The sequence below is a fragment of the Arabidopsis lyrata genome (genome assembly GCF_000004255.2).
Source record: "Arabidopsis lyrata subsp. lyrata unplaced genomic scaffold ARALYscaffold_1, whole genome shotgun sequence".
Classification (NCBI taxonomy): domain Eukaryota; kingdom Viridiplantae; phylum Streptophyta; class Magnoliopsida; order Brassicales; family Brassicaceae; genus Arabidopsis; species Arabidopsis lyrata.
The window spans coordinates 7,026,377-7,051,833 of NW_003302555.1; the positions used below are offsets into that span (position 1 = coordinate 7,026,377).

Consider the following 25,457-nt stretch of genomic DNA (forward strand, 5'->3'; position numbering starts at 1 on the left):
AGATAATATATACACCGCAAAATAAAATTTCTTAGCAGGCAACTTTACACAAAATTTTGCAATTGGAGTTGCCAACACTAAAAGTTAGCCAAAAATTTCTCCCACTGCCTAGTTTCAGAGTTGGTACATGAGAGAACCTATGATGAATGATGCCAGAGGAATCTATAAAACTTACCCATGAAACCGGAAATTAGCAGCTGGTTCACGATTGTGGGAAATAATAACCTTTGTGAAATCAGTTGTTTTTTGTTTGTTATCTTTGTTTACTGTTGTTCTTGGTCGACTCTGCAAATAAGAAGAGTGTAATTCAGTATTAAAACATACTAATTTACAATTGCACATCAGCTTCTGAAGCAAAACATAAAGAGGTTAGATATGCAATGAAATTTTACCTTTGATCGCCTTAGGCGGTCTTGTATCACTGCCAGCGGTTGAACCTGGGGACAATGGTCGCTTTGGAGGTTTGGGCTTATGTGAAGGAATCAGAGACGAATTGAGAATGGCAGCAACAGCTTCACGCTGTTGCTTTCGTTTGGATATCATATCTTCAACACCTCCTTGATTAGAAGCATTGCCTTTGTTTATTTGTCTATCTTTCTGTCCAATTTCATCTATGGGATTTGCCCTCTTGCTACTGTCAACCTTTGATGAAGCCTTCTTAGATTTCTTCCACTCATTAGAATTTTCGTTCTTTGAACTATTTGTATCTGTATTCTCTGGATTACTGCTTTTCTCTCTGCCTTTCATTTTTTCTTTCTTTTCATGGCTCCGTTTCAGAGTCTCTTCAGATGCTACCTTCTCACAGCTTGCAGCTTGTTTTTCCCTTTGAGAAGAAGCTTCTTCTTTGACGTTTCGTCTGCTGTGCTTTCTCTCTGATCCTCTTGATGAGATAGGCACAAAATCTCCATCAGATTTCCTCATTTTTCTATCAGAAGATGTCTCTGCCCTCTGTTCTTTGCGGCGTGAATGCTGTTTCTCAGGCTTAGGAAAATTCTTTGGAAGATTCTCAGAATGGTTTTGTTCCATCACATATTCACCAAACATGTTGTTGTATGGTCGCTTAACTGGTATGATGACTTCTCTTTCTTTTGCATCTTTCACAAGAGCACCCCAGTTATGGTCTCTTTGCAAGGTTCGTGTGTTACCCAAAACCCAAAGGGAGAGTTTGGCTCTAGTGAGAGCAACATTCATGCGTCTAACATCTGCAACAAAACCAATCCGACTTTGATTGACCCCATCAGGATCAGAATGTGTAGCTCTTACAGTGGATAACACTAATATGTCCACTTCTCTGCCTTGAAAGCCATCCACAGTATTCATTTCCATATCTGCTGTTACTTGAGCCCCAAATGCACCAGTGAAACGCGAACGCAAAACGGCAAGCTGACGTTTGTAAGGGGTTATAATGCCAATTCTTCCAGCAACAAATTCGGAGGGGTACCTGTAAGCATCAAGCTAGCCAGTGAGGAAAGTAATATCATATAACTCTCTAAAACATGTGTGAATAGATAGCTTAGGATGATTAATGACCTCTTCTTGAAAAATCTAAGCAGTTGAACAGCAGCTTCAGCTTCTTGTTCATTGCATACAGAACTAGAATCGCCACTTCGATGCTCTTGGCCATCAACAATATCATAGAAAACATATGGTCCAAGATGATGGCTCTCGTGAAACGGTGCTGATTTACTTGACATGTCAACACCATTTAGTAACTTATAGTCGTAGAAATGCATAGACGGGAATCGACAAATTTCTGGATGCATCCTATACTGTTAGCAGAGAACACGTTAGCCCAACTTTCAGAAACAGATATAATTTTATAATTTAAAACAAACTTTCCATCATTTTACTAACATGAAAAAGAGAACACGTTAGCCCAAATTAAATCTAAAGGCCAGAAAACTCTAATAATCAGTGTACCTGCTGGGTAAGCATAAGGATAGGGTACCCAGCCCTTTGCAGACGTTCAAACATGCTGCATTCATACAAAAATTTACTTGCAACGTTAGAGAGCACAGTTGCTGGAAGCTGCTTTGGGTCTCCAACCTGTAATAATAGGCAATGTTATTGAATAAAACTGCGGAGTTGATAGAACATCGATGCAAGTGAACGATTCTCACCATTATACATTTTGTTCCTCTTGACTTTAACAGTTGTAGAGGAATCAACGTAGCAGGCTCCAGGGCCTGTGAAGCCACAAAAGCAAAGAAGTTATGAGTTGTGACGAGAACACCTTTGCCAAACCATCAAGCAAGTTGAATATTTACCTGAGCTGCTTCGTCAATCACTACCGCATCAAATAAATTATCTTCAGATGGACTACCAAATTTATGGGCTGATAAAGATTCAGCACACACACTGTACAGGTCTCCTCCACAACCACTTAAAGTTGTAACGACTATTTGAGCTTCTTTAAGAATGGACTTCCGCAACTTATGTTTCAATGCTCTCATTTCATAGTTGGCTTTTCTCTCTTGAGCCTGAACAGCACTAAGATCTTTGTAAATTTTTCTCTTCTGCTCATATAACCTTCGCAATCTTATTCCTAGCTCCGCATCGGACATTGGCTTGCCATCATCATCTTTGTTGTGGTGTTCATTCTCCGGCTTATCTTTGGCGTCTAAACTTTCCTGATTTATGTTTGCACGCTTCGCTTCAAAATGCGTGATCTGATCAACTATTTTTTCTAGATTAGAGCGCAGTAATGCAGAAGAATCTGCACCTTTATTACTCTTAGATTCGTTTATCCTTATTCTCTCCTCTGCCAAACGCTGATCAACAAGGGTATCAAGAAAGAAGGGCATTGAATTTGGATGAACAGTTTTTGCATTTCCAACCCTCACAAGATAAGGTTTGAACATCTTCCCATCCCTGCCATATATGCCTAAACTGGATATTCTTGAAACTAATTCATCAACTGCAGCATTTGACTGAGCACAGATCAGCACCCTTCCTCTACCATTCTTTTCTGCTATCTTTTTATTTGTTTCCTCGTCATCATTTAGCTGTTTAGCCAGAGCTGCATCTTGCCATGCCCTTGCAATAGCGACACTCGGATTCATTCTCTGCCTAGAGGTTGAAGAACTATGATCTGGTTCAGAATTTCCCCTGTCACTTGCTTTATGTAAAGCGGATGCAAGCAAGCCACTAATAATGGCAACAATAGTGCGCGTCTTGCCAGTCCCTACAGAGCAAACAAATTTTCTTTACATTCATTAAAGTCCAACATCAACAATCAATTAATGTAAAATGTTATTCTTTCTCCCAGAGCATATTATAGATATAATTAGCTGTGTTGACAAAGAGATAAAAATGACTAACCTGGTGGACCCTGGATAAGTGAAATGTCAAAAGCTTTCATCAAATTGGATGAGCCAATAGCAACACTAATAGCCTGAAGTTGACTCTCATTGAAAGATGATTTAAGTATTTGCTGTAGAGAATGTGGTAGTGAACGCAGATCTGATCTTTTAACTTCGGAATCATAATTAGAATCACTCTTAGGACTTAAGATCAGAGGTAGTATAGGAATATCCTTTATGGACGACAGAGCTTGAAACTCGCGAATTTGGGATGTAATGTTGAGAATGCGACTTGCATGCCACTGGCTACGTTCCAAGAGATTTCTTCTAGCTTGATTCAGACGTGAAGATGCATTCTGAAGATACAACCGTACATTCAAAATGCTGGACCGTTTTTTGTCATCCCATTCCCGTCCTTCTACCTAAGAAACAACAAGGTAAGTAATCTCTATCCCATTACAAAGTATGTTTGATATATCCAACAACTATGTAAAGTATTAGAACATTAGGAATAACCCTCTATCTTATATTAAATTCCACTGAATCTCCAAACCAGCACCCTGAATATATCAGGTCGAGTAACAATGTAATATTTATGGTTTTCAAGCATATACATTCCTGATTCTACTTTATCAATCACATGCAAGTAAAACAATATACCACATACCTTTCCCATCATATTAACACCGACATTGCTGCTTTCTGGATGCTCTTTCGTGAACAAAACCAAGTCATTCTCAGAGAAACTTTTCGAGTTGGATCCATCATTTTCGTCTTGCATAAAACGAACAAAATGAAAATCGTCAACCCTTTCAATCGATAACACTGAAAGAACACCATAATATATCTCCTCCAGTGATGATATCTCCTGGAAGGAACTTTGCAGCTGTGCTTTAAACTCCTCCAAAACCAAGGGCTGAAAAATCTGAATATATTGCTCAGGTGAACCAAAGCGCACAGGAACTTCCCTAAATTTTCCAACATTCTGATTCTCATCTTTATTTGTTGACGCCAATCCCACTATCGCATAGTAGTCCATTTGCAAAATCTTTCTAAACCAATCTTCAAGCTTTGGTGGTCTGAATCTTTTAAATCCGGCTTCTTGCCTCTGCCAACGATCGGATTTCTTAGTGACAGGTGCACAAAGTTGAATGACTTGTCTTTTGGGAACAATGGGCCCTGGTTTTGCCAGGGGTAATAACTGCGGTTTCAGAGATTTAAGGGCCAAGTCCAGTGGATCAGCCTCCGTCTCATTTACCACCTTTCTCAAATCCATGCCTTTTGTGTTGGAAATCGCAGATTTCTGAGCCTCTTTTGAAGTTCCACGAGGGCCGAGTTCATCAGTAGCCTTTAAGTTGGGTCTGTTTCCAGATGAAACAGGATCTTCCACATTCTGTCTTTTTTCCGCTTCCCTACTCATACCAGCAGCCTTGCTTGGTTCAGCGTTTGTCGTGGGAAGATCCCTAACAATATTCGTGGAGCTAACTGTAACATCTCTCTCTGAGAGAACTGGCGCTAAAAGCTTTGAAGCATCAATACTAGAAGTACTCTTCTTCAGAGAAGAGACCTGTGAGATGCTTGTGATAGGTGGAAGAGTTTTATTGATGTCAGGTTGATGAGACTTATGCAGACTAGGTAAATTCTTCAATGATTCCTTTTCTGTCTCATCCACTGTTAGATCCATCATATTATCTTGTACTTTGCCAACAACATCAACAGGTTTGAGAATCTGGTACTCGTTTGCCTTGGGAACAAGGCGTGAGATTTGTTCTGCTAATTGCTCGATGTCAACATCATCTGAATTAAGAAGAGTCAGAGCATTATGACTTGTATCACCTGGGAAAAAATAGTTCTAAGATGCCATAAACTATTAACAAGAAGGAAACCACTTACCAGAGGCTAGAACATGTCTGATAGCTTGGACTGCCGAAGAACAAGCGTCACTGTTTGATCCTTGTAAGATGTCTAGCAAAGCCACTAATGCTCGTTTCCAATACGCAACAACAACCTTAAGTTGTGACCTTCCCCAATCAATGAGATCAGGAAGCCATTTAAGACCAGACACATCTTTCAAAGTTCCTCTAGTATGAAAGGACTCTTCACGGCTTACTCTAAGTTTTCCCAGAACGACAGGAAGAATCTCAAGCAAACGTACACATGTCATCTGCCAAATTAGATAAATGGAACCTTAGCGAAAAACCAGACTCGACTCATATGAAGTACATCCAAGATGACAACCGAAGAGGACAGTAGAATGAAGAACAAGAAATAAATGTAAAACCAAGGTTCACTACGAGAACTTTCAAATAATACCTGGCAAAGACTTTGATTGATGAAAGCCTTTCCCTCAACTAGGCACTTCCTTATCACGCCCCATGCAACTTCTGCCAGAAAGTACTGAAACTTAAGCAATTCCGGGGTAGCACTCAAGGGATTTCTGCCCTCACTCACAGGCAAAACATTAAAGTTAGGTTGCCTCAGAAACCCCCCTGCGGAAATCTTCACCACGTCAGTAATGGCCACCTCCTCTTCCTTAAGCAACTTGAACAATAAAAAGAAAAAGTGGTGCAGGATCTGAAAGCTTTGAAGGACAGAGCTCAAATTGACCTGCCAAAATCAGAGGAAAAAAAAAAGAAATAAGCAATTTAATAACAGATGCAAGTCAGAGATAAATCTCCCAGAAGAAAAATGTGGACACTAAGAACGTCTGAACCTCATAGTAGTTTGTGAGCCTAGACTTTCAGTTTGTATAGTGGAAAAGAGTGGGACGATTTGTAGCCTTAGCAAAAACTAACATGAAGAATAACAATACATATTCTTACATATTGAGCAGAAAAATGCAGATTACTAATGAACTTGCATTCCGTGAGACAAACTTCAAAATGGATAGTTAAAGGACTTATTGTATGCATATCCTTCTATATGTTGAATGAAAATTAGCTGCTGCCTACCTGCTGTAAAACATGTCTAACGCCGGAAGAAACAAATAGGAGGTGAGAAGTTTGAGAGCAGAGAAACTTCAACCCACAAGACAGACCTCTGGTATTTGAAACATGCTCCAGCATAGACTTTCCAAACTGCCTTACATTCTGTTAACAAAAACAACACTAGCAACATTGGTCAACTTTACACAATTAAACCAGAACGGAAAGTAATAAATATCAAGTAATCATCTCTTATGATGAAACACAGCAATCATTACGGGCGTTACGTACGTCATCTGGGTCTGAAAGAGAAAGGATGAACGTTTCTCCCATCCCTGGTACCCAGGTCCACTGTTTTCGACATTCTTCACCCATTTGGACCAGATAACAAGTGGTCAATCTACAAAATAAAAACCCAAAAGCCTCACCATTATAAAGCGTAATAGAAAACTTAGCATCTTTCTTACCAGGCTACCACAACAGTTAAATGGAAAAGTACCTCTTCAATGTTCGTATCAATGTAAGACACATCTTTGATACTGTCACTGAGTTTTTGGACTCCTTTCCTGGCCCCCCGTCATCAGATCCTGTTGCTACCTTCCATCCAAGCGTGCCTTTGATTTCAACAGCAGAAGATGAAAGCCAAGTTTCGATATCAACTGTCATTTCATCATTCTTTTCAGATTCCACCAAACAAAAACGTGATCGAGCCCAAAATACTGCTTGGGATAGCGATACTGGGAGGTTTAGAAGATTTGTATTTGTAAGAGTAGTAATCCACAGCATCGGAATGCACATCCACTCTTTGCATTCCCCAAGAGTAATTTTGCTCTGCTGGGTAAAGTCACTCCAGGAACGATCACTTACGTCTTCAGCAATATGGGAAAAGGGGAGATTACTGTCATCATCGTCAGATTGCATCTCATCGCCCATATATTTACCAGTCTTATTACGTAGCAGCGAAGCTAGTAAGGCTGTTGCATCAGATACCAGGATAGCTTGGACAAGATCAATAGCAGGTTGTCGCAATGAAATATGAAGTGAAGAATCTTTATACGACGACACAAGAGATGGGCCCCTGTCAAATCAGTTGACTTCCATGAATTGTCTATAAGAAAACTTAGTGTCCTTATCTAACATCCAACAAATATATGCCAAAACATACAAAACGAACGGGAAGATACACTAAACACAGCATTCAAAACATGACAGTTATCTATCTTGACATGCTGCAAGCAGATCCCAGTGAACTTTATGTATTATCCACATAGGACTGTCAATAAATAACTAGCATCCATATAAAGCTAACATGCAAGTTGCGGGGAGAAAGAAACGATAACAACTACAAAAAATTATATATGAAACTAGAACCGTCTTACTTAATATCATTCATGTCATGTAAAAAGTATTTGATAGAAATCCAAAACCAAGGATGAGAGAAAAGCCAATTCCTCAAGTAAGTAACAGACGCAACAAACAGCTGCAAACAAAAGATAGGCCCGGTTGTACTAACCACATGTGTGCACACTCAAAGGGAGGGCAAGGTGGGTTCATCTTGTATCCTCTGAGTACAATAAGAAGAGCAATCTGAAGATAAATTTAAAAATCTAAGTGAAGATACGAAAATATAGGAGCTTCATTCCAAGATAAAAAATGCTACAGATGTGTCTTAGTGAGAAAGAACTAGAACTACCTTGTGGCCAATTCTTCTTGCTAAAAGGCTGAAGTTACTGCTAACTGGGACCTGATGAAGGAGAAAGTAGAGAAAGTGTCTACGTTGCTTTTCATGCTCACCATCTCGCAAAGCCTCAAGGGACTGGACAAACAGGATATGCATAATATGGCAAGGTAAGTAAAATGAAATCATGTCAATCTCATTAGAGAAATCATATATGTAAGAGAAACTAATGCAAGCTTGCCTGTAATAATGGCTGGAAAAGATCAAAAATGGCTTTGTGGATCTTCTCAGCTTTTGTATGGAAACACTGACCCAACAATGTGTTACGCATCACACTTGGGGACAAGGTAGACCTAAACCAGAGCTTACAACCTTTCATCATATGGGAATGTGTCAACTAACAGAATATACAGCTTCAAGATAAACTGGCTACTTTACAAAACAACAATAGTTACCATACCAAGTGTCTTAAATAGCTCTTTTAGACAATTAACAGCCAGCGAAAATTCAGGTGAATCACCACTTATGTGATTCAACACTGTATCGACAAAAATGGGATAAGGCTCTAATATCCCCTCTTCAAAAGCAGGGCCTTCTAAGAACTCAAGCCTTTAAGAAGCAGGAAATATTCAGGAATCAGCAAATCAAGAAAAATATTGAAAAACAGTAAACGAACAAAAACTGTAAGGGGAGATTTAGTCACTAACTCTTACAATGATGTCATCCCAAGCCATATAGATGAGCGGTCTAGATAAATCCTCGGCCTCGGTTCCTGAGACGCAGAAGGCAGTCCCTCCATCTCCAGAATTCCAATGAATTTCTTGAGCAATGGTTGGAGGCGCTCTAACTGGGTTGCTGACCTGCCATGATAGCAGATAATATCATACATGGTAGCTATCAAAATTTCACAAGCACTAAAGACAGTACAGAGCTAGCTATGAATTTACTTAGTTGCTGAATTAAAAAAGGGAAAATACCTCAACTTTCCCATGGCCCTTGCCAAGCGATAACCAATTATACGCACCCGTCTATTGAGAAAAAGGAGTGCATACACACCCTAAAACGGATAAAATATGAGAAAACACCAAGTCAGATAGATTTAGTTTAGTAAGAAGCACAAGAAGCTCTCCTCTGGGTATTAACAGACCGGAAATTCTTGATTCTCAGCAAACGCAAGCTCGTGTATGTTGTCGATTGACTCAATAAATTTCTCAAACTCAGCGCATAAGGACATATCATCAAAGAAGAACGGAAACATCAAAACCTGACACCAAAACAAAGGCTCACAGTTACTAGTTACTAGATGCCAATCCCAGGGTGCAAAGAAAACAGAAAAATACAAATCATCAGAGTCAGTCGGTAACGCAAATGATTCATCAATGAAAATAACAATCCAGTAATAATTCAAGTGAAACAAAAAGGAAATGTTAAGAAATCGCAGACCACATATATACTACAAGTACCTCGTACATAACACTAACAACTTCCGCATGATGATGATCTGGATCATAAGTTCCATTTTCAACTTTGAAATTGATCTCTTGCAAGTGCCTCGTGACCCTTTCCTCATCAAGTTTCCGCAACACATCAAGTAATGGACCAACAGAAGAGCACTCATACTCTTTTTCATACATCTCTTGAGTCTGATGGTGCTGACAAATGCATTGGGCACAAAGCCGCATTTCTTCAGAGATTCTCTTCCACAAGACCTTGAGAGGTGAATCAACTCTATCATCTTTGAAGTAATTGTAGAATGTCTCTAGAAGAGGTCCCATTACATCCCCATGCCCACACCATATATGAGTATCCTTGGGCAAAGATATCAATAAAGTGAATGCATCCGTAAACCTAAAGGAAGATATAAAACAAAACAGTCAGCTAGAGCTGAAATCCGAGCAATGTAATAGCTAAATTTTGTCTGATTTTCGGATTTCAATCGATTTAACAGTGAACTATTCAGAGCAAACAGAGATATAGAAGGAACCATTGTTCTTTGCGCTGATTAAGACGCCGAACTGAGGAAGGATCAGAATCGTCATTCTCCTCTTCGTCTTCCTCGATTCTCCTCCACCGGCTCAAGAGCTCTCCACTTGGGGAGACTTTACTCAACATTTTACTCTCAATATCAACAAACAGAAGGCGTAGTCAAAAGTTCCGGCGACGGGAATTAGGGTTTCCAAATTACAGAGGAAGGAATCGAGGAGAACCAATTTGAAATGGCTTAATTCGAATTTCTGGTCTCGTTCCCCAAATTCTTCGATTTTGAGAGGAAAACCAATTTTCAAAGCCCTTACTGTTTGTTAGTGGGGAAAAAAAGCGAGCGTAGTAAAACAATGACACGACATCGTTTTATATGGAAAAATAAAACAATATTGGGCCCTATTGGGCTTTCTATGAAGGAAAAATTCAAAACAATCCTATATTATTGTAAAAAAGATCTCCTCTTTTCTCTTGCTCTTTCTCTTCCTCGCGTTCTGCTGCAACTCCTCCTCTTTCGATTTCAGGTGATTGATTTGATTAGGGTTTTGAGCTTTAGCTGCTTTAGCTCAATTCATGCTTCTGAATTTCTGATGTTTTTCTCTATATGGGAATCGTGTAGAGTATGCTTTGTAGCTATGAATTCTTTGTTGATTATTAGGTATACACTATAGATCTACTATGTCTCCTTTGCTAATTATGTGGGTTATGTAATGGCTCTTTATTTGTTCGATTGATAAGCTTGATTCGTGTTCAAGTCCTAGTTCTAGGATCTCTTGTCGATACACAGGGGAAAAGAAAGAAAGGCTTAGAGATTTTGGAACCTTGTCAATGAATTTTGATTATATGTTTACTGATGATATTTGCTCTCCGTTTGCTAAGTGGGTAGGTTGTTTTTGCTTATCAATGTTTCAAAGAAGTCACCAATTCTCAAGCTTTCAGAATTTGAAATTTCATTCTTGGCTTCCAATTTGTAAAAATATAAAATTTATGTTTTGTGGACCTGTGTTGCAACTGATCAATGTGTGGCAAAGTCTTTGTCTGTTAATGAGCCCCGTCAATGAAAAAGCTTCAGACTTGAATTTCTAGAAATCTCCATTCTTGGATTCCAGTATGTAAACCTAAATTTATGTTTTTGTGGTATTGTGTTCTGACTAGCAGCCAAGAGATGTCGGCATACGACAATGTTATTGGTGGGAAGCTAAAGCTAAAAGGGAAGGCTTTGGATGTGAAAGCAGGTGGAGTAAAGAAGAAGAAGAAACATAAGAGACAGGAAGAACAAGCCCTTAAATTTACTGAACATGAACTCATAGAAGGTAAGAAACAACAGCTTTCTTCTCATAACCTTGACTAATCTGTATATTAACATTCATCGACAAAGGAAAGTCAATATATTGTTGTTTGGGTTTGGTTATAGGAGAAAGCACAGAAGCATTGGGTAAATTGATTGAAGGAGAAGAAGAAGGTGAAGAACTTGGCAGGAGTGATAAGGCGAGCGAGGATGCGAAGTTGCAGCAGCAGCACGATGATGATGATCTCTTAACGCCAGCAGAAAGGCGATACATAGAGCAGAAACAGAGATTGGATGTGCAGAAGCTAGCTAAGGAAGCGAACAAATCTCACCGTAACAGGATTGAGGATTTCAATCAGTATCTGGCTAACATGAGTGAGCACTACGATATCCCTAAAGTCGGACCTGGTTAATATTATACCTTCTTGGCTTTGTTTTACTCTGCTTATCTATTTGGCATTGTTAAACAACTACTTTGGATGTCGGTTATGCGTAGTCCCTATAACTTTTCAATTATGTGATCGCCAATCTGTAATGTCAAAAACACATTTTCTTGGAATATTTCTTCTGCATTTCTCAATTTCCTTAATAAAAAAGTTTGTGAGGATAATTAACCCTTTTGAACCATAATTACAAATTAGCACCAAAGCTCTTATATATACCCAATGAAGATCTTGAGTACTCATTTTTTCATCATATACTTGACAAATTGGCTATTATTAGTTAAGGCAATAATAATATCATAGGCCAAATGAAATGATGATCCCTCCTGGGTATCTCTTATTGAGTTTGAGTACAAAAATCTTTATTGTTTTTGTCTGTACACCAAACAAATGAAACCATGAAGAGAGAAAGAGAGATCAAATATTTTTACAGAGGCAACACAACAACCACTTATTTCTTTTTCTGGGCTCAAAACCTGGATTCATGGACGCAGCATTATACCATTGTGATGATGCTCGAATACTTACTGGAAACTGCTTGCTTATCTTTCAAACTTCTGAAACCTGTGTGATGAAAATAAACTAAACTTTAAGTTTAGATCTCGATTTCTTTTCTAAACGAAATCTAACCGACAAAACAGCTTCATCGGTAGAAGATTTGCTTACACTAAGAGGTAGAAAAGATCTCCAAGCGATGTTTGATGAGAGTGTAAGTAATCTTCTGACCATCCATCCACTCCAGCTACTCTCTAAACAGCCTGTGTTATCGATCACAAATATATAAAATTTTCAAAAACCAAAAGAAGCACGCCAAAAAAGTTGATAACTCAAGATCAATACCTGATTGGCCAAGTTGTAGAAATGAATAACCATCCACACGGATTTGTAGAAAGGGCAGAATTTATCATAGCTGTCACATTCATTCAGAAGTAAACAGTTATTTTACTTTAAGAAGTGATATTACCCATGGCCTCAGGAGGAAAGGCAACATGGTGTGTCACCAGAGTATTCTCAAAGACAGTCATACATTTCAAAATTTTACTTTGCAATAGTCTTCAAAGGACTCTGTGATATTAACAGAATAAATATCCAGCAATAGTGAGAGAAGCTAGAATCTCTAACTTGTAGTGGCTATAAATTCCAATCTAAATCTCTAAAATTCCAACTGAAACTGAATTCCATCAAAGTTATTTCCCAATATTCCTGGTCCAAGCTCCACTGGTAGTGGCTATAGATTGAAGCAGAAATATTTATAAATAGCTACAAAGTACAAACCAAACCATTTCAAGAAAAAAGCCAACACAAACCTTGTGTGTTCCAAACCTACATTGTGATACACTCATGTAATTCCAATCTAATTTCGGAAAAATTGATTCCATCGGAGAAAAGAAATGTCAAAACAGCATAAAGAAGCTCAAATAGAATGTAGACTTCGATCAAAAAGAAACATCGAAAGAGAGATAGAGATCGTAAGTTCGTAACCAGTGAACGAAGCAGAAGAAGAGATCTAAGATTTACAGAGGCGGGTAAATTAACGTATCCACATTCTACTCTCGTACATTCAATTTGTTTTTTTAAAGTCCCACATCGCTAACATAAGAAACACTCGCTCTACCACGATAGTTATAAAAGACACTTGATATCCAACTTCCAAATCATACCTTTCTCGGCCTTTTGGCTAAGATCAAGTGTAGTATCTGTTCTTATCAGTTTAATATCTGATATGTGGGCCATCGGCCCACACGATATTAACTCTATTTTTTAAGGGAGAAAGCTCACCAAGATAGCTTGCTATCTGGGTTTTCGTGAGTCGCCCATGCGTTGCACTACTGCACGGGCCTGGCTCATCCCGCCAATTTCAGTAAAAAAATTCATAACTGTCCAATTAAATTATTATGGAAATAAGTTGTTTTGTACTCGTTATCGACTTCGATTTTAGCCTAAACCAAACTGGCCCAATGTTGTTTCTTATTAACCCAGACAAAATTGATTCTCAACCAAAGTCAAAATAACCAAATTGGAACCGGACCGAAACTCGTCCCTGTTTCATCTGAAAGAGAAATGTCGGAACAAACAAAATGTTCCCGGTAAATTTGTGAGAGAAGAGATGGGGGAAATGGGGAAGGCGATAGGATTGCTGCTAAGCGGGACGCTTGTGTATCACCATTGCGCTAATCGCAACGCGACTCTGCTCTCCCTTCTCTCCGACGTTCTCATCGTTCTCTTATCTTCACTCGCCATTCTCGGCCTTCTTTTTCGTCAACTCAATGTCTCGTAAGTTTCTCAAATTTCCTCCTAAAATTTGCCGATCTATTGTGACAAATTGTGAAATTTATTGTTTGGCTGTTTGATCTGTTTAAAATTCAAACTGAGTGAGCTTTTGTTGTGTTTAGTTTCATATAATCGTGTGAATTGTTGTTGTGATGCTACTTGCTAGTTTCCACGTGTTCACGAGGCATGAAAAGGTTTTATTTTGTTTGATTTGCTTTTGGTTTCAACATAAGGAACCTCAAGCTCTTGTTTCTGTGAATATTATCCCACTTTTGATCGGGAAGTGCTGTGTTTTGACTCTCTCTTTCTCATCATTCTATTACTTTCATTCTCTTCTGTAATCAACCATAAAAGTGTTATTGACGTGATGTTATACTGTTTGAAAGATCTCTTGCATTCTTATAGGTCACATTATTTATAAAGCTCAATCTTTTGTTTCTTTGAATGTAACAGATTTTGATCTTCATAACCATGAGCTTTGGGGAAACTGTTTTGTTTTTTTACTGTGTATTTCTCATAATTCTATCATTTTCATCAACCTTATAAATATAATTGATTTTGATGATTCACTGTTTGAAAGACTCTTGCAGTCTTTATAAGGCCACATGATTTAACAAAGTATTAAATTTTTTGGGAAGGGTACCTGTGGATCCATTAGAGTGGCAAATATCACAGGACACAGCCTGTAACATTGTTGCGCGCTTAGCTAATACTGTTGGAGCAGCTGAATCCGTTCTGCGGGTTGCAGCAACAGGACATGACAAGAGGCTCTTTGTTAAGGCAAGTGCATTATGGTTTCTTTCCTTTTTTGGATTAGAAGAGCTAGTTTTCTTCGATCACCGGGGTGCCTGCATGAATGGGAAAAGTATATAACACCAATGCAACGCAGTTCTCTGATTTTATACTTGGTGGCAGAATTCTAAACTGAAATTTTGTTATCTTTGCCTGTTTCTGTCTCCCAGGTTGTGATATGTCTTTACTTCTTGGCAGCTCTAGGACGAATCATATCGGGTGTGACCATTGCCTATGCAGGTAAAAGCATAATGGTTCACTCTTAACCATAATGTGGAATGATGCTTTCGATATTTATTTAGGATACTTTTCTTCTTCTTCTTCCTGGTATAAAATGTATATCAACGAATCTGCAGATACACTGTTTCTGACTCTGTTAATTCTTCTGTCCACAACAGGACTATGTTTGTTCTGCCTCTCCATGCTTTTTCAGAGCTCAACTGGAAACTCTGTATTGAACCGCAGAAACGGAGAGATTTTGGATTGAGAAACAGTTTCAGAGTTCTGATACACAATGTCCTAAACGTTATATTCTTTGTCCTTCTCCCACTTTTACATGTTCATCATAGCTTTTGGATAGTTGTAATAATGCTTGCAGTTCCTAAATGTAGAAATATTAATCGTAGTTAAATCTGATTTAATTATCAATCTTAACTAAGAGGATGATTACAAAATTTTAGTGAAAGTTTTATTATGTTCACTAGATTCTCCAAAGTGTAAGAAATGAGTGGATTATTGACTAGCAAATTAAATACTTGAACAGCAGAACCTAAAACCGGAGTGTACCGATATCTAAAAGAACCGAACCGAGTTCGGTATAGTCAGCCGTAAATTCGAGTGTTCCTCCTAAATCTTCTAACCCAGCCAAAACCCTTTTGCCGTTTCTTGCTTTCATTAACCTTGCCGGCGGTCTTCCCTTTCCAAGTCGCAAACTTTGTCCTCGATCTCAACTGGGTTTCCCAGAAAAGTTCTCACTTTCCCGAGAACACGCGTTTCATGGTTAGGATCTTAGCGTCACGAGTAAGATGCTATGGAGATGCAATTGGGTGAAGCAGAGGAAGAAAATCCTTAACACACTCAGTTTCTCTTCAGTTCACGGTCAATATTCTCTGGAAAATACTGCTGGGCCTCGTAGTATTGCTTCGAAGCCACTCACGCACGATAATGTGTATTCGTGTTTACGAGAATCTCCATCTGATCTCAAAACTTTGAATTTCTTCTTCTGGTGCGCGAGGCAGAACAATTACTTCCACGATGATCGAGCATTTGATCACATGGTTGGTGTTGTTGAGAAGCTAACTCGTGAATACTATAGCATTGATCGAATCATAGAGGAGTTGAAAGTATATGGTTGTGAGATTAAGCCTCGGGTTTTTTTGTTATTGCTGGAAATCTTTTGGCGTGGCCATATCTATGATAAGGCTATTCAGGTTTACACTGGCATGAGTAGTTTTGGATATGTGCCCAACACTCGTGCCATGAATATGATGATGGATGTCAATTTCAAAGTCAATCTTGTTAATGGAGCTCTGGAAATTTTTGAAGGAATCCGTTTTCGAAATTTCTTTAGTTTTGATATTGCATTGAGTCATTTTTGCAGTAGAGGGGATTTGGTTTGTGTGAAGATAGTTTTGAAGAGAATGATTGGAGAAGGTTTTTATCCTAACACTGAGAGATTTGGGCAGATTCTTAGGCTGTGCTGTAGAACAGGCTGCGTCGCTGAAGCGTTTCAAGTAGTTGGATTGATGATATGTAGTGGAATCTCTGTGTCTGTTAATGTCTGGAGTATGTTGGTTAGTGGTTTTTTTCGTTCAGGAGAACCGCAAAAGGCGGTTGATCTGTTCAATAAGATGATTCAGATCAGTTGCTTTCCTAATCTTGTGACGTATACTAGTTTGATCAAAGGGTTTGTGGATTTAGGAATGGTTGAAGAAGCGTTTACCGTGCTAAGTAAAGTGCAATCTGAAGGTTTAGCTCCAGATATTGTTCTTTGCAATTTGATGATACACACATTCACAAGACTCGGAAGATTCGAAGAAGCTCGCAACGTTTTCACCAGTTTGAAAAAAAGGAAACTTGTGCCGGATCAGTATACTTTTGTTTCAATACTGTCTAGTCTATGTTTGTCAGGGGAGTTCGATCTCGTTCCTAGGATCACCCATGGTATAGGAACAGATTTTGATCTGGTTACTGGAAACTTGCTCTCAAACTGTTTCAGCAAGATTGGTTACTATTCGTACGCGTTGAAAGTACTCGGCATCATGTCTAACAAAGATTTAGCTTTGGATTGTTATACATATACTGTGTATCTTACTGCGCTTTGTCGAGGAGGAGCACCTCGCGCTGCCATTAAGATGTATGAAATAATAACCAGGGAGAACAAACATCTTGGTGCTCATTTTCATTCTGCAATAATCGACAGTCTTATAGAGCTTGGTAGATACAATACCGCGATTCATTTGTTTAAACGATGCATCTTGGAGAAGTATCCTTTAGATGTAGTGTCATTTACAGTAGCTATTAAGGGACTTATGCGCGCGAAAAGGATCGATGAAGCTTGTTCTCTGTGTTCCGACATGAAAGAAAATGGGATTTTTCCGAATCGAAGAACTTATCGGACTATTATATCTGGATTGTGCAAGGAGAAGGAGACTGAGAAAGTGAAAAAGATTTTGAGGGAATGCATCGAGGAAGGAGTTGAGTTGGATCCTAATACTAAGTTTAAAGTGTTTAGTCTCTTGTCTCGATACCGGGGAGACTTTTCTGAATTTAGATCGGTTTTTGAGAAATGGAAATCGGAATTTACAGAGAACATGGATGTTTCTGATTCCGACGATGAATTATTTGTTTCTGTTGGTTGAGTTTGAGGTAAATGTATTATGTGAAATTGGCGCTGTAATTCTGTTATAGACTGTATTATAGAAATGAAAAATCTAATTTCAAATCTTTTTTTCTGATAGTGATGTTTTGTTTTCGCAGTAGATGTACTAGTGAAATTTTCTCAGATTTTGAAAATGTCCTAGTGAGAGATGAGAGGGGGAAAATGCCATTAGTGGTTTTGAGCAAACCGCTGCTTAGTAGCTTCATCGTCCCATTCTGAGTAATTCAATATTTTGGAGCTCCGTTGTGGAATCCAAATTCAAGTCACAATGAAACTAAACTCATAACTCATATATATGGACTCAAATATGCTATCCAAAAGGCCAAATCATGGATTTTGACATTTCTTTTTGCTTCATCAAAAATTTGCGCACTAGCTTATCATATATCCATGCTTCATTGCATCTGCTCTCTATAAACCCCGTCTCCAAAGTCCAATCCAATTCTTCCTCTATGAGACGTGAGTTCCCTAACAACATCCCGAATACTTGCTCACCATAAAGATAGCTTGATCCAATATTCTTGCCTTCTTGGAACAAAATTTATTCAAAAGCAACCTCAAGGTCAACCAGATTTTGCGGGGGCTTCTTGATGTAGATTCCATCCTCACATAAGCAGCCATAAACGTAGTTCAACCTTTGATCACAGGATATCTGGAAAGTCCCATTTCGACAAGCACCAGAGAGATTAAGAGTTGGAACAAAACGCTAGACAAGAGACTGTAATGGAACAAATTGTGCTATTTCTTGGCTGAGTTTGAGGAAAATACATCATGTACAAGGCGTTGTAATACTTTAATCGGCAGTATCTTTTGTTTCTTTTCGTTGTATAGAAATCAAACTCTATAGTAGTTGCCTCATTTCCAATTCCATTAACATAAACTCTTTGTTAAATAAGTGAAAGAGCAAGGAAACAGAGATATATACAACAACTGTGAAAAAGAGAAACAGAGGGACATGCTACAAGCCTACAACAACTACTCTTATTCGATATTCCACATTTCGGGATCAGGTATAGAAATATGGTCGTCTATTTCACGTCTTTGCACTTGCTTTTGGTCGTCCGATATTTGGCAGCTCGTAATCTTGACAATCTACAGATCCTGAAGAGCCTGCAAACTTCAATCTTTCTCTTATCAGAAACCCAACAAAATCATAAGAACTTGAAGATTCATGGATATATAAATGTGATTCCATCAAGGTCATAACTATAGTTTTGGTTAAAAAAAACTCACCCAAACAAGTAGTGTCGATTTACGCTTCCTCGTCCTCGGAGTGAGACTCAGTATTTGAAGCTGCCTCGGTCTTGGTCTCCATCAATTGAGGTTGTACACCTAAAAACCCAATGAACAAAACAATATTGTCAAATCAATGAATGACCGACAAAAATCAGATTCTCATACACCACAACTATTATTAAGAACCTGTACCACTCTGCCTAGATTAAAGATTTCTCAAATGTTAAATCACATATCTATGATCTCCCATTCAGAACCTGTAACAACATCGAGCAATGACTAACTTTAGGATTGACATAGCATTATCAACATTATCTAAATCTGCCACTAATTCAATCATCTGAACGCTCAAATTCGACAAAAAAAAATTGAACAAATTCAAATGTGATCAACATATTGAAGATTCCAATCCAAGCTTTATAGAGAAAGTTAGAACATTTTCCAACCCCAATCGCAAAACTGGATTATCAACAACCACTAAAACAATTATCCATCAAATCGCATTTCCATCAAACCTTTAAGGAAATAATCGGAGGAAGGCCATCCATGAGAAGAATTGGTAGATAAAGATTCTTCGTGGGTTAACGGATTCGCGAGTTTCACAACGAGCTGAGCGATTCCATGAGACTGAGATCCAGATCCAGGAGGCGGGACCCAATAAGACGCACCAGGAACAAAAGGGAGCCAATCAGGTTGAGCTCGGCGCACAAATATCCGGTGAACGGCGTCCTCTAGCTTCTGTATTAAAGGATCCGACGGCGATTGCGAAGCCGCGGCTGTATCAATCTCGTACAGATCTACCCGACGATCGGAAGATTGAGATCGGAATGAAACAAGCTGTGACGAAGGGGGAAGAGAGGATGACCCGGTGGCGAAACGGCCTTTAGATAGAGAAAGTGAACGAGATAGAGATCGAGCCATCATCATCTAGAGAAACAGCGACGAGATCGGTTTCTGTTTCAACGCTGTAATTTTATGTTTTGGATAATGCTGACGAGACAGAGCTATTTTTTCTCTCCCTTTTTATCGTAATATTTTGTTTGCTTATTTTGTTATTACTACCTACAAATAAATACTTATTTTTTATTTTACTTTTTCAGCCGACTTAGCTAAATTAGCTGTCTTTTTTAGTACTATGGATAAACCACGGATTATTAGGAAGTTTACCCATGGTTTAGACTTTTATATCCTAGGACAATTTTTTTTTTCTTTTTTTTTTTTTTTTTTTTTATCATCTGAAATTTTATTATTGATCTTGAAGTGGAATACAAAGCCTAAAAAAGAGAAACTAAAGCCGGCGGACAACATGAAAGCCCCGGAGATAAAGCCGGCGGAAGACGAGATTTCCCCGGAAGCTAAGCCTTAACGAAGGGAAACTAAACATAATAGTAGAACAAAGCAAAAGATTTCAAGCCACAAATGCAAGAGGCCGAAATCAAAAACTAAGAAAGAAGCAGAAGGCATTAACCTTAAAAGAAACAATAGACCCAAGAAAACAAGAAACCCAAAACTTATGAAGCACCTGCGATTGAAACTTACCAAGGATGTCCGCGGCCAACCCGAATATAACATCTACCTCCTCCTATCACGATGAGAGCTGATCTCTCGAAAGCAAGAACCAAGACTTCATAACTCTGCAAGCGAGACAAAAGAGTTAAGGGAACCTCGAGCACACTTCCGAATACGGCTGCTGACGACTGCTGTGTCCACTAGCGTCTAACTAGAAACCTTCAAAAGGCGATCCTATCACAATAGAACATGAAAGAAAGGACAAGGAGAAAGGCCCAACCACTCGAAAACCGAGACAGCTAACAACCACAACGAACAACATCAGGGAGAAGAATGAACTGAAAATTTTGAGGTCTATCGATCCAACCAAACAAAACTGAACTTCTTCTTAGCAAGGAAACAAACCCAATGTGATTCAAATGTTGAGACGAGGAGACCGGGAACGGAAAGAAGAGCAAAGGCTGAACTGAACCCGATTAAAGCCCAAACATACTCAATAGAAACGGTTTGGAGACAGTAAGCACAAGCGCGACAAAGCAGAAGGAACAGATTCAGTAAAACAATGGCATAATTCTCAGAGCAGCACCGTAGATCCTACAGATCCGGAACCAAACGTTTCGCTAAAACCATAAACCCACATACAAAGCCGTTACAACCGTAACCGCAAGATCCAAGAACACACTCGCAACAAACAAGAAGAAACACCAAACGCAGGCCAAAAACAATGCAGACAAACTAAAAAAACAAAGACAAGGAGAAATCTGACCACACCAGAGAGAGATCTGACCATAACAAAAGAGAAACAGCCTTCAATTCACAAGATCGAAAACAAGGAAGTGAGAACACAAGCCAGAAACAAACCGGCGAGCCGACAGAGGCCACAAACAAAGCCAAACCAGCTAGCAAAAATCGGGACAAAAGTAACGAGCTGAGTCGATTGAGACATCTCCAAAGAAGATTTGTCGTCTCTTTCACCCCAACAACCATAATCCCGACACAAACTGGCCAGATTCCTCGACCAAACCCTAAACCTTGCTAAACGAGCAGAGACCGAAATAAGCAAGAGTAAGCCAAGAAAAAGCAAAACAAAGGGAAAAGAGACCAGCGCCGGTGCTATGGAAGCCACCCAACGCCGGTCTCAGACATCAACGGCGAGATTTGACTTTGATCAACGGAGGCGGCGATTAGGTTTTTTTTGGTCTGACCAGATGGATGAAACCATTTCAGAATGATTTAAGCAACTAGATTTGAACCCGCGGTACACCGCGGGGCTATAATTTTCTTTTAAAAAATCTAAATATAATTAGTTTTGTTTATTAATAGAGAGTATAATATAATATTTCGACCTATTTTATAAATGTACCATCCATATATCTATATTAATAGTTTTGAGTATATTAATTGTGTTTTAGGTTTAAATGGTATATCTATATATACACTTAAACGACATTTGGCTTTCTTCTTCTTCTTGTCTCAGTTTAGGAGAAAGATTTTTCTTGCGGTACACCGCGGAGCTATTATTTTTTTAAATAGATTTTTCTTCCTTAAACTTCTAAATCTAGATTTTACCCCGCGGTACACCGCGGGTCGATATTTTTATAACTAAAATATAATTTTGCACAATTTTAAGTTGTATTTGTTTTGTTAATATTGTTTATTTTGTTTAGTGTTTCTGATTTTATAATTAAATTTTGATTTATAATTCTAGGATTTCATCCATAGTATATTGTTTAATATTAATATTGATCTAAACCCGTTGCACCATATAACCCCGTCCCATAAAATTAAACATCATTTGTTATTTTTTTTTGAATAATATTTTTATCCACTACGGGTCGCAGGTTCATGCGGATAAGCCCATAGAGAATTGCGGGTTTGCGGGTCGACCCGCCAAAAGAGAAGCTATCTTTTGAAACCCTTTGTTTTGTTTAGAGGTTTAAGAAAATATCCCTAAAAAATAATTTTCATTATATGAAAAAAAAGAAGTAGAAGAAATTGTAGTATCAACATTCTCGATTTTTACATCACTCCTTACAATTAACTTTTTTTTTTGCAGATAAAAATCAGAAGTTAACTAAGTCGAGATTTTTAAAAAGATTGTGTAGAGATTTTTGGTAAATTGTTGAGAACATATTTGAATTCAAAATCTTTACTTAAATAGATAAGAAAAGATTTTGTAGAGACTTTTTCTAAATATATGAGAAATGAATTTTAATTAAAAATCTTTACTTAAATAAAACAAATCTAAATAATTAATGCTAATGGCATGTCATTGTAAATACTTTTCAACTTCAGGATTTATTTGCTAATTGTGATCCAAAAATGTATATATAGATATATCCTAGGACAATCTAATTTTAGAAAATGAATATGAATTTTATAATTTTTTTTTTAATGAATTTTATAATTGTAATACAAATTTGTATGAATGAAAATAATATCCAAAGTACGTAGAAGATATAAAATTGATTTATATTTCTTACCGTACTTCAAAAACTGTGAAAATGATTCCACAGCTAATACGTCTGATCACTATTTTAATATCTTCTAACATGATTCCGACAAAAAAAAAGAAATATCTTCTAACATGATCGAAATTCGAAAGTATCTATTTCAGCAAGAGGACTAATTGAATCACCGTCACATATCACAATCATGGTTTTTATAGTCTTAGATATATATAATAGATTAATAGGGAATATTTTCAAAAATATGATATAATATTTCCAGCCTTTACTGATAACTAGATATTTTGGATCAGCATATAGATAGTCTTATTTTTTTTTTTTTTTAATAACCACGGATCTTCCAAAGGCTTCCTAGGCCCAAAGACTAATCCTACGAGACTGGCAATTCCCCTATGTAAACCTGTCAGTGGCCGTGCCTCGAACCCTGGTGGCAGAAGTCACAATTGTGACCCCTTTACCACTAGGCCACAAGGCCCGGTTCATATAGATAGTCTTATATCTTTAACTACGACTACGATCGTCTTAGATATTTTGGGTCAGTGGTTTAGGTGAGGCTATAACTTTAATTAGAGCATACGAGACTAATCCCCATTTGTGGACAAAACCATTTTTATTGACTGTATGTCTATATGCTACGTATATTCTAGTCTTAACTCCAAGTCTAAACTTTAGAGTCATGTCTTATGAGTTCTCAAATCCTTAACGCAATAACACATTATCAAATCCCAAATTTATTAATCTGCTGAAATGTAAAATCTGAAATATCATTATATTCATGACAAAAAGAAGAACGATAATAAGTGATGTGGATTGGGTCGTTGTATACAGAGAAACCATGTGATGCAAAATGCAAACAAGAGAAACAAACATCGACGATGTGGAAATATACTCCCCCAAAACTCTGTCGTTTTGATTTCAATTGAAACAAACACACTAATTATTTTATGGGATTAAGTAAAACCCATAAGCTAAAAACCACAGCGTATTTATAGCTCATCCGTACCCTCCGGCTGATTCGTCACTCTCTTCACCTTTTCTTTCGCAGTTTCCACCGTATCACTCACCACTTCCGCCGCTGATCTAGCAGCTTCCTCCACTGTTGCTTTACTATTCTCAAAGCTCCTAGTCGCCGCCTCTTTCATATTTTCACCGGCTCCCATCGGCGCATCATTCTTTCCGGTAAAACTATACAAAAAAAAAAGAGTGAAAAAAAAAACAAAACAAAAATGGCTCGTTGAGTTCAAAACAAAATATTCTCCGATCAAACAAAGATAGTATATATGTACTTACTATGTGTTCGGTGGAAAGAAGTGGGACTGTCCACGATCCAAAGTCTCTCTAAGTTTGGCCCAATAATTTGTACCGGACCGTTTGATTTTAGTTAGCCAAACAGTCGTCGTTTTGTCTTCAGATGGCACCGCTCTCTCAGAATCGACATCAGCCGAAACATTCACTGATAACACGAAGACGAAGAAGAAGATCGAGAAGATGCATAGTAGGTTAAAAACTTGCCCAGGGTTTACTTTTTCAGCCATTCTGATGTTTTTCTCTGTTTAAAATTAATTTGGTAAAAGAAGCTCATGAAACTTTACATATACATAAATGTTTTGAGTTTGCCAAGCAAGTCGGCAAGAAAAGTCATGGTGTGGCCATAACACGTGTCTAACGCGTGAACCATGAAACGACAAAAATACCGACGTGAATTAGGTGGCTCATGGAGCACCGAGACACGTGCTCTCTCACTCTTTCAGATTACTTCTTGTTCTTCAATTAAGAACGGACCGGTTTATTGGTTGAGCAACCCGGGGTTCTTTTTACTCCGATCCGACCGTTTCGATCTCTTTTGGAAATTATACTACGACAAAACAAATGAAAAATGTCATTTAAATTTCAGTTTACCATTTTTATTAGTTTAAATCATGAATTTTAGATTTGCTGATTTAAATATTTAATTTTATGTTAATTTTCATTTAATTATGAATTTTCATTGACAAAGTCAATTGAGACACATTATTAAATAGCTAAACAGATCAATTGAGGATTTAAATCACCAAATCCACATAAATTGAAGATTTAAATCACCAAATTCAGATTTCATGTTTTAAACCAACGAAAATAATAAATTGATGATTTAAATGATATTTTTTTCCAAAAAAAACCGGTAAAAGACTGGTTCGGTACTCCAACGTACTAATAGTCATTATAACTAACTATTATATTTCCAAATTCGAAAATCAAGAGACTATCGTGTTTTATAATTATGTTAACATCTCATCAACAGACTTTATATACTTTGTTAAATTGTTTAAGCGATAGATAAATGCTCGAAAAAGTCACTTCGTTCTGACTAAAAAAATTGTTAAATGACGAGACTTATACACCTTTGTTTTGATTAGATAAAAATGAACTAAGAGCACGAAGACAAGTAACCACGTTTGTGTGTTTATTTATTAATAACTGTTTTTAATATTATGACTCAACATTATATTTTTTTTTTTTTCACTGAAAGGATTATGTATTGATATTTAAACTTATTGGGTTGTATATTGGGCTCTAGGCCTTAGTCGTTAAACCGACTCGTAGAAAAGCCGACTTGTATTGTTGCTTGGTCGGCAAGCTTATTTTAGGGTTTATCATTCTTGTATAAATACTTTGTAAAGCCGTTCATGAATAAAGACACACAAT

The 25,457-nt window shown here is 37.8% G+C and overlaps 6 protein-coding genes across 9 annotated transcripts; 3 read left to right on the plus strand and 3 right to left on the minus strand.

The window, feature by feature from the left end:
• Window positions 1–10: 10 nt before the first annotated feature.
• LOC9328983 (helicase SEN1) lies at window positions 11–10,202 on the minus strand. 2 transcript variants are annotated; one of them, XM_021011364.1, is made up of 22 exons: window positions 9,889–10,202; window positions 9,368–9,752; window positions 9,052–9,168; window positions 8,882–8,961; window positions 8,618–8,764; window positions 8,365–8,513; window positions 8,146–8,276; window positions 7,920–8,042; window positions 7,740–7,813; window positions 6,726–7,304; window positions 6,518–6,626; window positions 6,254–6,391; window positions 5,616–5,909; window positions 5,196–5,466; window positions 3,970–5,099; window positions 3,322–3,724; window positions 2,268–3,184; window positions 2,121–2,186; window positions 1,921–2,046; window positions 1,531–1,769; window positions 393–1,441; window positions 11–285 (listed from the first exon to the last, which is right to left on the minus strand). In XM_021011364.1, exons 1-22 carry the CDS (start codon window positions 10,014–10,016, stop codon window positions 254–256), a joined length of 6,687 nt encoding a protein of 2,228 aa, XP_020867023.1. In that variant the 5' UTR covers window positions 10,017–10,202; the 3' UTR covers window positions 11–253. The 2 variants fall into 2 exon arrangements, with proteins under 2 accessions (XP_020867023.1, XP_020867024.1); XM_021011365.1 differs by lacking the exons at window positions 11–285; window positions 393–1,441 and having other exon boundaries at window positions 1,622–1,764.
• A 146-nt stretch (window positions 10,203–10,348) lies between these two features.
• LOC9328984 (protein FAM32A) lies at window positions 10,349–11,752 on the plus strand. Of its 2 annotated transcripts, none has more exons than XM_021014905.1 (3): window positions 10,349–10,408; window positions 11,043–11,197; window positions 11,299–11,752. In XM_021014905.1, the coding sequence occupies exons 2-3, from the start codon at window positions 11,050–11,052 to the stop codon at window positions 11,583–11,585; spliced, it is 435 nt and encodes a 144-aa protein (XP_020870564.1). In that variant the 5' UTR covers window positions 10,349–10,408; window positions 11,043–11,049; the 3' UTR covers window positions 11,586–11,752. The 2 variants fall into 2 exon arrangements, with proteins under 2 accessions (XP_020870564.1, XP_002890189.1); XM_002890143.2 differs by having other exon boundaries at window positions 10,367–10,408; window positions 11,040–11,197.
• A 1,855-nt stretch (window positions 11,753–13,607) lies between these two features.
• LOC9328985 (reticulon-like protein B23) lies at window positions 13,608–15,319 on the plus strand. Its single transcript, XM_021012465.1, has 4 exons — window positions 13,608–13,889; window positions 14,525–14,666; window positions 14,849–14,918; window positions 15,077–15,319. The coding sequence occupies exons 1-4, from the start codon at window positions 13,723–13,725 to the stop codon at window positions 15,163–15,165; spliced, it is 468 nt and encodes a 155-aa protein (XP_020868124.1). The 5' UTR covers window positions 13,608–13,722; the 3' UTR covers window positions 15,166–15,319.
• A 96-nt stretch (window positions 15,320–15,415) lies between these two features.
• LOC110224870 (putative pentatricopeptide repeat-containing protein At1g16830) lies at window positions 15,416–17,626 on the plus strand. The gene has a single exon (XM_021012462.1). The coding sequence runs from the start codon at window positions 15,704–15,706 to the stop codon at window positions 17,537–17,539; it is 1,836 nt and encodes a 611-aa protein (XP_020868121.1). The 5' UTR covers window positions 15,416–15,703; the 3' UTR covers window positions 17,540–17,626.
• Window positions 17,627–18,401: 775 nt separating this feature from the next.
• LOC9326253 lies at window positions 18,402–19,905 on the minus strand. Of its 2 annotated transcripts, none has more exons than XM_021012464.1 (3): window positions 19,311–19,905; window positions 18,793–18,891; window positions 18,402–18,669 (listed from the first exon to the last, which is right to left on the minus strand). In XM_021012464.1, the coding sequence occupies exons 1-2, from the start codon at window positions 19,720–19,722 to the stop codon at window positions 18,812–18,814; spliced, it is 492 nt and encodes a 163-aa protein (XP_020868123.1). In that variant the 5' UTR covers window positions 19,723–19,905; the 3' UTR covers window positions 18,402–18,669; window positions 18,793–18,811. The 2 variants fall into 2 exon arrangements, with proteins under 2 accessions (XP_020868123.1, XP_020868122.1); XM_021012463.1 differs by having other exon boundaries at window positions 18,402–18,676; window positions 19,311–19,857.
• Window positions 19,906–23,520: 3,615 nt separating this feature from the next.
• On the minus strand, window positions 23,521–24,340 carry LOC9328986. Its single transcript, XM_002892878.2, has 2 exons — window positions 24,063–24,340; window positions 23,521–23,957 (listed from the first exon to the last, which is right to left on the minus strand). Exons 1-2 carry the CDS (start codon window positions 24,305–24,307, stop codon window positions 23,759–23,761), a joined length of 444 nt encoding a protein of 147 aa, XP_002892924.1. The 5' UTR covers window positions 24,308–24,340; the 3' UTR covers window positions 23,521–23,758.
• Between the last annotated feature and the right edge of the window lie 1,117 nt (window positions 24,341–25,457).